The sequence below is a fragment of the Alexandromys fortis genome, unplaced genomic scaffold, assembly GCF_014885135.2.
Source record: "Alexandromys fortis isolate MF-2015 unplaced genomic scaffold, M_Fortis_MF-2015_v1.1 scaffold_90, whole genome shotgun sequence".
NCBI lineage: Eukaryota > Metazoa > Chordata > Mammalia > Rodentia > Cricetidae > Alexandromys > Alexandromys fortis.
This window is the reverse complement of record NW_026067985.1, coordinates 7232365-7244097: the sequence shown is the minus strand read 5'-3', so window position 1 is coordinate 7244097 and position 11733 is coordinate 7232365. Positions and strand designations below refer to the sequence as shown.

General features: G+C 45.0%; 1 protein-coding gene across 8 annotated transcripts in view; it reads right to left on the bottom strand.

The window, feature by feature from the left end:
- Positions 1–285: 285 nt before the first annotated feature.
- Positions 286–11733, bottom strand: part of Atxn2 (ataxin 2) — a 91131-nt gene continuing 79683 nt past the window's right edge. For 3 of the 8 annotated variants that reach the window (XM_050159081.1, XM_050159082.1, XM_050159087.1), the window contains 5 exons: positions 9677–9730; positions 4479–4624; positions 3591–3818; positions 1714–1882; positions 286–898 (listed from right to left, as the gene is read on the bottom strand). In XM_050159081.1, coding sequence (XP_050015038.1) covers positions 870–898; positions 1714–1882; positions 3591–3818; positions 4479–4624; positions 9677–9730 — 626 coding nt within the window. In that variant the 3' untranslated portion in view covers positions 286–869. The other 5 variants (XM_050159083.1, XM_050159085.1, XM_050159089.1 and 2 more) reach the window with 4 other exon arrangements.

Sequence of the window (11733 nt, the reverse complement as noted above, 5' to 3'; positions counted from 1 at the left end):
GCAACAGTGGTTTGGTTCTGTAGATAGGAAAAAGGAAGCTTACATATCTGCTGGCAGAGATGGACTTTTTCTGAAGGCTCCCACCTCTGGCCAGCCTTCCTCCTGCTGAAGCCAACCACTAATCCACCTAAGGGAAATCTCAGTCTTACTTTTTTCTAGATACCTTGAGTCAGAACAAAGGTGAAGAAAAGTTATTGGAGACTCGAACAGCACACCCAGCCAGGTCTATCCCGGGTCTGCCCCCCACAACAGCAGGAGTCACCACAAACACATACTAACTGGGTATCAGTTTTTAAAACTTTTTTTATTTTTTAATTTTTTTTTTAGTTTTTATTTTATATTATCTACAAAGTAAAAGTTTTCCCTTAACTTAAAAGTTGAACCACTGTAGACAGTGATTGCCTCATCAAACTTGATTTATAAATAATAATCCGTCAGTTTGGCGGTAAGAATTTACTGAACTTCGGTCAAGTTTAGTAAAAGGGTGTTCCAAGTCTTGATTTTGTTTTTTTTTAAAGCGGTATAGCAGCAAGAATCACTCTTGTTACTTCTTTTGCTAGCTGATGTGTTCATGACTCTCAAGGGCCATTAAAAAATAAATAACTTCCAGTTTCAGCAAGCAGAGCTGGGTACTTGCGGGACCCTGCAACAGCACATGGAATTATGGAACAGCCACAGTCCCTACATGCCTCTACTCGGTCCAAAACATCCTCCACTGCAAGTGAACTGTTAGCATTCCTATCGGATGTTAGATCAGTGTATCTTTTTAAAAAACAAAATAAATGAAGTTCTAGTTTTCTGTGCTTCCAGTTGGCAGAAGCAGTAGAAGGGAGGAAGGAATTTGGCCTTTCGGTTCCTCCAGGGCAGCCTTACAACTGCTGTTGGTGGTGGGCTTGTACTGTAAAAAAGAAAAGTGGCTATTTAAACAGAACACAGGCACCACTGCCCACCAGCCTAGTGTCTGCAGCACATGACTGCCAACTGCTCTTGTGCTAGCTTGAGTAAGACTGGAGGTTTAATGCTGGCATCCCCCTCCCCAAAGCTGCAGCCAAGGTGGGATTGGGGAGGGAAGGGGGGTGAGGAGAAACAAACCAGTCAGACGTAAAAACCACTTCAGATACAAGTCCTGGACTTGCTGCTTGTGGGGCAGGAGCACAGGCCTTCACACCCCCTCCCACTAATGCTAGCCAAGCACCAATACTTTCCAAGTCACAGGGGCGACAGGTGTTGCTACAGCAGCCATCCAGTACAAGACATCATGGGTGTCCTGTGTCCTGGGCACAGGTTGGGGCTAAAGCTACACTCAAACCAGTCCACACACAGCTCATCAGTGTTCTCCAAGCTACAATCAAACTCGGCCATGGGCATAAACCCCCCACGTCAGCCTGTAGGGACTCAGGAAGGAACACGCTTGCCCTGTCCAGCCTGTCATACATAACCAGGAAGGCCAACTGAGTCCTCGGCATGCATCAGCTACCCAGAATGAGGCTGCTGCTTTTCAAGCCAACCCTGATACCAGCAGAACACACACAGACTCAGCTCCGGAGGCCCTGAGACCTGATGCTCCCTGACCATCACAATCCCTCCTGAGCACACTTGGACGGGCCTTGCTAGTCAGGTTTGGAGCCTGAAGCACTGGTCCTGCCTGCCATTCTACCTGTGCGAGCAGAATGCTCGGGGTGCCCCGGCGGCCCCTGCACACACACGCCTCACCTGAAGGGTGCGTCATATAGGGGAAATGCGCTGTTGTCGAGACTGGAATGGGCTGTAGTGCACTTTGAGCGAGGGCGGCCTGGGGACCGCCGGGTGGCTGTGTCGTCATTAGCATCATTGGCGCATGGGCAGTTGGATGAGAAGGAACCATTCCTGACTGTACATGAGCCTGAAACAGAGAGCTCTTTTACGCATACAGGCAACATCTCCGTCTTAAACAACAAGTCAACTGTTCCTTTCATTGGACTGGGACTCAAGAAAGGGCAAGATGGAGTCCTTGAGGCAGATCCTGTAGGGCTGGGACAGGGAAATTGGCCACAGCCTCCTAGTCCCCAGTATCTGCTCACAGATTATCACACAGGGCAAGACCTTCACCAAGAGCAAGCCTCTATCGGGGCAGGAGGGGCACTTTCTTAACTTGCTATGGCACAGGGCCAAAGAAAGACATCAATGTCCTTTTCAAGTCAGAAAGCAACTAACAAGGAAAGGGCCTGTGAGGAGACTGCCTCCCCAGCACCCTAAGCAGCTTCCTGACTCTCTCCTCTTCCGCCCTCCCCCAGTTGTTATGGGTTCCCCAGAAATAAGGTGAAGCAGCACTCAGGCCCCTTACTATAACAGCTTAGCTGATGGAGCAAAGTTAATGGCTCCAATGAGATGATAGTGATCTGAGTTGGGTCAGCCTGGTGCTCTGTACCAAGTGGCAACAACTTTGTTAGAAAAGTGATGTTGGCTGACCGGTTGGTGAGCTCAACCTCGTCTCTGCAGGGAGTGGGCAGAGCAGGAAGAGGCTGCTTCCTGCCTCCCATCCTGTGCATTGCTCTAGACCATCACCCCAGCGAAGCACTGGTTCACACCTTCAAACAGGCCCATGGCTCTCTGCTTTCCCTATGTTAGCCTCTTACTCTTTCTTCAATCAGACAAGCGAGGTTTGGGGTGAGCCCATCTCACAGCCTCTGCTAGACACTTACAGGACCCTGACTCTTTTAATCTCACTCCACCAAAACACACTGACCAAACTGACTCCCCTCCCCACTGTCACCAGCCAATCAACAGGAGTATTTCCTACTACACACCCTTAGCTCTAGGGGAAGGACACCTAGTAACAAACTAGCCTTCTGCAAGAGACCCACCAACTGCACAGCATCTCTAGCTCACACCTTGCCAAAGCCTCAGTGGCGCACTGTGACAGGAAATGGAGTCATTCAGTAACCCTAAGTGAGACCTGCCTCAAGGAGCTGCAATCAAAGTAGCAGAGAGACACCTGATGCAGCCACCTCACACTAAGAGTCATAGAGGCATCCCCTGGCCCTCGGTTGCCCTGGAGCTTCAGTTACACTACACCACAGACCGAGGCCAAGCGCTCATGAAGCACAACACAGAATTGCAGCAGATAGAGGGTAACCAGGCAAACAACTGAGACACGTCTCGGAATTCATGTGACTAACATTCAAGCTAACAGGCCCAGTGCAGTCACCTCAGAGAGCTGAGAACCATTAAAAGGCTGCCTGCCATCCCTGCCAAGCTCCCATGTGTGCGTGTGTAGAGGTGTCTGTATGTGTACACATATACACATAGTGGTTAAGCTAGAAAGACGTAGCAAAGCAGACACAGAAAGGAAAGGACTGGGGTGCATTCCAGACTCAGTTTTAAGGTCTCAGCTGGGAAATGCTAAATCACAAGTTCACTGATCCCATCACAAAACCATAGCAACATTCACTGAGGGCCAGAAGATCACATACTAAGCAGGGAGGGGAGACAAGCAGATGGCACCACACACGGGGTTTCCTGGCTTGGGGAGCATCTGGCTCCTTGCTGCTTATCTTACAACCACCATACCCTACGTGGCCTTCACAGAAACTTGGCCAGTGCTGGTTTACCTGAGGTACGTGGGCCATGTGCGGAGGGGTGGTATATGCCGGCTGAACATGAGAAGGATGGATGGTGAAGACTGTTTGTTGTGCTGCTGGGAAACTGCTCTGTGGAGATTGTGTATTAGAGGCAGGTGTCATGGAAGGTGGGGTTGGTGCCAGCCCAGCGTGGTAAATGGCTGACTGCTGCTGCGGACTGGCCAGATGAAGCGCTTGGGCGGCCTGGTGCTGATGGTGCTGCAAAGCAACGGGAAACTTCTTTATTGAGAAGCCAGTAGGATCAGAGCTTCACACATTGAAAGCAGCATTAGCCCCACCCCGACCCCAGCCATGCCCAGGGAGGTGCAAGAGAAGAGCGAGGGCATCTCCTGTCCAAATGGCCTTTTCTGGGTTCTCAAGCCCAAGTCTCAGCCTGTCAGTTACTGACAAGATTATCAGACCATCAACTGCCCCACTAGCAAATGCGACTAAAGAAACCAAGAGGTAGTTAGGCAGAGGCTGAGTTCAAGGCCAGCCTAGTCTACAAAAGCTAGTTCCAGGACAGACTGCAAAAGGTACAGAGTTCTAGCCTGGACTGTAACACAGAGAAATTCTGTCTCAACCCCCCCCCCCCCCCCCCCCACAAAGACAAACAGGAAGGCAGCATTATTGAGTGACTTCAGGAATAAAATCCCAGACAGAATTTTAAGACTTAATAAAGAACTTTAAGCTAAAGGCTTTTCCACACTCCTGTTTCTGGTATTTACCCTTAGGGTATGGCTTACTTGCCGTTTTCAAAGCCTCCCCTGTAACCTCAACTACTTGCAGCTGCCTTTTACATCCTGATCAGATAGAGACCTTTAGGATAGCAGGGACAAGGAAGCAGCTGTGCATACACAGTCTCACATCTCTCCTTACCTGAACAGGACTGGGTGCAGGATGACTTCCACCATGCTGGCTTTGTTGCTGTCCAGTGGGAGTGGCCGAAGGCTGAGGGTGGGGCGTATGTGGATGCAGGGTGGCACTAGGATGCGCATACTGCTGAGCAAGGGAGCCCGTGGAAACTGAGGCAAAAGGAATGTGTACAATTGATACATATTCATGACCAATGCCAGCCTGCTATGTCTCACTGAATGCTTTCAAGACCACTACAATCTAACCCATGCCACTGGCATTCTCTGCAACCATTTATAACAGGCACAGCCTGGAAAATAGATTTAAGGGCTCTGTTTAACAAGGCTAGCATTTAATTCGCATATTACATCAACACCGAGTTAATTTGAATTTACTCAAAATAGTACATTTCTCTTGGACGTAGAAACAATTTCAAAAATCACTCTGGCTAACACGAAGAGAGATGCTGCCTCTCAATGCCATCATCTGGCTACCCTCACCATGCTACTGTCCTGTGTTCTCAGTGCCCACATCGGTGAAGCTAGGGACAAGGACAAGGTCATTGCCATCTCAGTCACAGCATCCATTCCACTCCTGCTTCCTACTGACCAGCTCTTAATAAACCCGAGATAAAACTGCCACCCCATACTGTTTGCTAGAGTAATTATCAAAGGAAACATGATGAGCCCATTAAAATGTGATCACAAAGACCATGACCAAAAAAAAAGGCAGCTCTTTATCCATCTAGTACAGGCCCACCTTGGTACCAAACAAGATCAAGTACCATGCCTTTCACAACAGTAGGCTGAGCACGAAAAGCCTGGGAAGGCCTCATAGCTCCTGTGACTCTGGACAACTCATGGGTTCAAACTTAGTGGGCAAAAGATGGAGTGCTCTGAAGGCATAGGTCTACCAGCATCAGATCTTAGCCCTCCACAACCACGCTGTCACACATAGATGCTTGTCACACCATGTTCGTGGTCTTCAGAAAATATGTCAGCAAACATGGAGTGTGGTAGAGAAGCAAAAACAGGGTCAGCAAAGCTGCTAACAATGGCCAGCATGGAGTACTCTACTCTGGCTGTGTACCACCTCAGTGATATAGAGGGTTACGGATAATAAACAGTCCTGAGATGTGTGACAGTACTCTATTCCCAACAATAAATGCATCTTAGAGGGCAAAGCAGAATACCAGAGCTGGGATGACCTCTACATCAAACCACCAAGGTCACAGCTGTCACCAATGTTCCTTAGTATCCAGGTGAGACTGATGGAGGTGGTTTTGTTTAGATCCCAGTCAAACTTCCTAGACTGTAAGAGCCAACAGACGTGGTAACAAGAAAACCACGGCACCCTAATCTCAAGTGTTTTCAACGTGATGGTTTTCTGTAAAGTAGGAAGTCTCCATTTTCTAACTCACTGGATTGTTAAAAGCCACCTATAACCAGGACAGTATTTAAAGCTACTTTTCTTCTTGCAGACAGGATCGCCTAATGTAGCCCAGGCAGGACGATGAGGACTGATCTACAAACATTAAAACCCCATCCACTGTTTGTTTCCTTAATAGCAATGCTAAATCTAACCAAGGAAAGAAAGCCTCAAATTCTATTTATGGAGTTTCATAAAGATAGTTGGTATAGAAGCTCAAGAATTCTGAAATTTCATTAGCCATTAATTCCTAAGTATTCAGAACACAAAAAGGTAAAGGAAAAGGCAGAGCTTTGCCCAGAAGGTCCTGAATTCCAGCTCTAGAACAGAAAGAAAAACAACAAATAACTCTGAAGGAAACTAGCAAAATGCTAGTGGAAAAATGTAAAAGTCTTGATATTGCCATTTGGAAAGAGAATTAATTTTAATTTTTATTTCTTTTTTTTTTTCTTTCATACCCCACAATGGCCTGGAACCCATCATCCCCTGACTGCATCAAACTGTACATCTCAGCCAGGACAAAATAGCTTTACTACCAACTCACGTTATGTTGAGGATCGAAGCCAGAGCATCCTGCATACTAAGTGCACAGTCTACCACGGAGTTAACACCCTTAGCCACATTCGTAGAAGTTAGTAATTAATTAGAAAAAGGGCCTAATGAAGCCTGAACTCTCATTATGTAGCTCAGGAAGACCTTGAACTTCTAGGAGACCCTCTCGCTCAGCTTCTCACATGATGGGGTTATGATTTTATTATCACATCCAGTTTTTATTTTTATATACAAGATAGGTCTTGCTACATTGTCTGGCTAGTCCCAAACTCTTAGGCTCAACTAAACCTCCTGCTTTAGTTTCCTGAATAGGGTAAACATATGCCATGCCCAACTTTAACTATGCATTTATAATCTTAAAAATTATTACTACTGCTGTGTGTGTATGTCAGGAGGTGAGAGTGGAGGAATGTGGCAGGTTCTCTACCTTTATGTGGATTATGGAGTTTCAACTCCAGCTGCCAGGCTTGCATGCACTTTTTTTTAAGCCACTGAGCCATCTTGCTGGCCCTATATATACTTCTTTTAAAAAGATTTATTTTTATTGTATGCATGTATTTTGCCAGTATGTAAGTTAGTCAGTGCCCACAGAGACCAGAAGAGAACACTGGATCCCCTGGAACTATAGTTACAGATGGTTATGAGGGGCCATGTGGGTGCTGGGAACCAAACCTGGGTCCTTAGTTGTTTTTTTTCTTTTCAGTGGCTGGAGAAAGCCATGGGTACTGGGAACCGAACTCTTATATTTTTTGTTGTGAGCCTAGCCTTTACTGGCTGAGCCATCTCTCCAGCACAGGTCCTTAGTTCTTAACACTAAGCTATCTCTCCAGGCCCACAATTAAGCATTTTAACAAAGTGTCTCTGTAGTGTGAGTATTCTAATTTGGACAATCTGCATGCATAGCTCCAATGCTGTGAGGAACCCACACAGGCTTTGTCTATAAAAACTCAAAACTGGCCGGGCAGTGGTGGCGCACGCCTTTAATCCCAGCACCCGGGAGGCCAGAGACAGGTGGATCTCTGAGTTTGAGACCAGCCTGGTCTACAAGAGCTAGTTCCAGGACAGGCCCCAAAGCCAAAGAGACACCCTGTCTTGAAAAACAAATAAACAAAACCAAACCAAAAACAAACAAACAAAAAAAACCCAACAAAACCCCTCCAAACTGAAACAGAGCTCCCCTTCCTCCTAAACACCAAGCAACACATCCTTAGAAGTAAAAGCCAGAGCTGGGAGAAGCACAACAAAGCTGCAAGCAGCACCTTTAGAAGGAGCACTAGAAATGCTTTCATCTGCTTATTTTCTGACTCAGAGTCCAAAACAAGCACCTTCTAAAGTAATTTTTCCCCCTTGCATACAAAGTGAGAAACTGGGGAAACAGGAACCTCATACAGGCACTCTACACTAACAGCAAAGTTAAAGCAAGGAGAGGGGAATTATAAAAATACGGGAAAAACAGTTAAAAGGGTACAGATGGGTGCAAGAAGCAGAATATGGTAAACGAGCAAAATTCGAGGAGGGTGAAGAACAGGGGTTTCAGTTAAGGAAAGGATTAAATGGTTTCTGCCATACCAAGTTAATTTAACGACCTGGGAAGTTAAAAAGACTGAATCCTCTTAGAAGTTCTGAAATGGCTATCACCGGCTAACCCACTACTTACAAAGCTTGAGCAGCCTCATGAGAGCTGGGTGAGATGAGGACGAAGTGTTTCTTGACGTAAGTATTTAACATTCTAAACATGCCATTAGTCAAAAAATTTTAACATTAACCACATTCCAAAACCAGTCTCCTAAATTAAGATGTTAAGAGAAGCAAGTTCAGTCCATATGGCCACATGTTTAACCTGTGAATAGATTCTGTCATTTTGCCCTTGGATGCACAAATCATTGGTGATCACCAGCACTGGAAAACAACACTGAGAACAAGTAGAGCGTGATCCTCCAACTTCAACACTAGTTCCGAAAAGGGTATAAGAGACAACTAACTAAACCAAGGCAAAATGGAAGTGGAATAGGTGTAGAACGCTGTGGCACCTAAAATCCCCACTAACAGCTGTTGGTTCTCGTGCTGATTCCTTTCAGGAGGAAGTTATGCTCAGGCTGTTAGTGCTAAGGGATGATGACTGAGGCCCTCTCAGCCATTTACAGGAAAACGGCCGCAACAGAGATAGCAGGATGGTGAGGGTAACTGCATGTGAGACCTCAAACTGTGTCCTTAAAGCCCTCCTCAGGGTACAGTCAAGACTACTTTCCCAAGAGCATAAAGGACTCCATTTGTTAACTTATCCCAGGCAGCAAAAACATGGCAGCTAATTTTGGATACCAAGGCTTGGTACAATTAATGAAAATTTTAGGTCAAAATGTTTCCAAAACCCAGTATCTGATGATCAGTAGTCATTCCAAAATAACTCAGAATTTAGTCCTTAGTATAACAAGTTAAATCTCAGCGTTCTCTAGAACTCAGGTTTCATATGAAGTGACACCAGCAGCATACATTTTTCAAGGGCCTCTACTACCAAAGTCCATGATCTGCTTTATTTTAAAACACTGCCCCCCAAACAGGGAAAATCCATCGACCAAGTTTGCGTATGGAATAAGGCGGTCTAGACCTCATACTGCTGGCTTTGAGGCCTGAGCTTCCAGAGGCCTTCTCATGCTGAAGGAAGTTCTAGACACCCCTACCATATCTGCTCCAAGCACTCTAAGCCTCTAGGCATGCAAAGAGGGACAAGACAGGCCTGTCTCTCCAAGTACCTCATCCACCCTTTGCTATGGGAACCCCAGTGAGGACACTTCTCGGTCTTGCCAGGACACTACAAATTAGTGCTTTAAGCTTTAAACTAGGCTTGTAGCTTGGTATAAAATAGTATTAGTTGTTCAGAAAGTTTCCTTGAATGAGGTGTTTCCCGCACAGTTACATTCTTACTTTGTATATAAAAACTGTTTCCCGAAACAAATCAGCCTGTCTTTGTACCCAACCTTATTACGATGGGTCAGTTCATCTGTCAATCTCTGAATTATACAAAAACAGCCACAATTCTATTTGTTTTTATACTAGGGAATGAATTCAGGGTCTAGTGCATGCTAGGGCAAGTATTCTACCACTGGATCACATCCCCAGCCCCGACATGCATACTTTGATTCTGTCTAGCAGAAGGAAAATATTCTCCAACAAGTTAGCTACTTTAACATGTATCCCTTAGTGTTTACTGTGTAATTAAAATTAGTATAAAAAACCCAACTCACTGGCAAAGTAGAAAGAAGGGCTTGTCTCCTTGTTGTATGGTAATTTGGGACATGCTGAATTTGGGAAATAGAAAGGTAAATTAGCCTCTTGAGGTGTGCATTCCTGACGTTCTGGAAAGGCCGACATATTCAGTGATCTTTTGTATTCACGCACGGTTCATTCTGACAGGGGGTGACCAGCACTGTAAATAAGCATTGCTGCAGAGATTTACAAGCGAACAGGACTGAACCGGAAGGCTTTCCTTCTGTACTGAGGGAGCAAGTCCACACGCTGACTTGCTTAAATAAAAAGAATAAGATTATTATCTGATATAGAATCATTAACTGATAAAAAAAAAGACGAACATGGCATCCATCAAACAGCCTTGATATAAGCAATGTACTGAGATAATACAATATTTAAGCTAATTCATAATACGCAATTTTCCACAGCAACACAAATGTCATCACAGGCCCCTGATAGTGAATCTCAAGGTTCATGATATAAAAATATAAACACAAGTATTACACCACTTCTTATTAAAACGTGCCAGTATAAAAAGGGCATAATTAAAGAACCTGAGAGAATGCACCCCAACATTAACAATTGGTTGTCAGGCAGACTGATGATGAGAAACTTTATTATACTTAAAATTTATCTGCTTTAAACCACATGTCAAAAGTATTTAGCTTGGTTTAGCTGTGCACACCTCTAATCTCAGCCTGGTCTACATAGCAAGTTCCAGGCTAGCCAGGGCTACATAAAAGACCGTCTTTTTGGTGAAGTGGAGGTGGAGAGAGGAAGAGCACATTCACTTCTTCTGGCTGCCTTTGCACTGTTTCTGAAAATGAACCCATTGCTGAAATACCAACTCAGATGAGCAGGAGCCTGAATGTGAGGAGGTCAGAAATTAAAGTCATTTCTTAGGAGGCAGAGGCAGCAAGATGAGGTGTTAACAGAAATCCTTTCTTAAAAAGAGTACAAGGTTAGCTGGGTGTGGTGGCACACGCCTTTAATCTCAGCATTCAGGAAGCAGACAGGTGAATGGATCTCTTGAGTTCGAGACCAGCCTGGTCTACAAAGTGAGTATCAGGATAGATGTCAAAATTAGCAGAGAAACCTGTGTCAAGAAACCAAGAGTACAAGGTCACACATGATGTAAACTCCTTATCATAAAGGTCCTTGACTTGACTACACCAATAACCACCGACGAAAAGGAGATGTGAGATTAGCATCAACAACTGGGGCAAAGCACCACAACATCACAATCTTGAGTTAGCCAGAAGTCAACCTAATTCAAGTATTTGATTTCTTGAGTTATATAAAATACATACTTTTCAAAAGAAATAAACATAAAATTAGCATTCCCATACAGCAGTTTTCAAACAGTATTTTGGTATAACTGACCAGAGGAAGAGCCAAACTAACTGAAATTACTGGCAAGGTATTGACAAACTTGTATGAACAGATTGAAAAATCACTTATTATTGCCCAAAAGAAAAAAAAAGAGAGGAAAAAAAAACCAAACAATTAATTGCCTCGTGTGCTTTTTAGGAGCTGCACGATAAAGGCACATCCAGATGAGTCTACAAGCAGGCAGCTTCTGCAGCCCCACACTGGCCGGGCAACAATGGCTGCTCCTAAAATGGAAACTTCAGCTCAAGAGTTCCCTCTTAATCCAAAGGGGAGGGGGCATGCCAGAAAAAAGGAGGACCTCTTCTGAATCTCTGGTAACCACAATTGTCCACAATCTAACCAGCTTGTCAATCAAGCCTTTAACAAGCTGGAAAATTGCAGAAAAGCATGCCAGCTGCAGGAATGCCAGCAAGAGGATCACCAGAACCTTTCCATACAAGGGCTGATATAGTCCCAGGGATCACACACTGAACACACACAGAAGGATATATCATGATGAAACAGAAACCAGGCCAGTGTGTCACTTTATAAATCAAATAACCAGGGGGCTTTTAAGACAGGTTATTCTATGCCACCCAGAGTCTCTGAACTTCTAATCCTCCTTTTTTCCTGGTGTCCACAGGACTGAGATTTACACGCTCACCATGCCAGGAAAACAGAC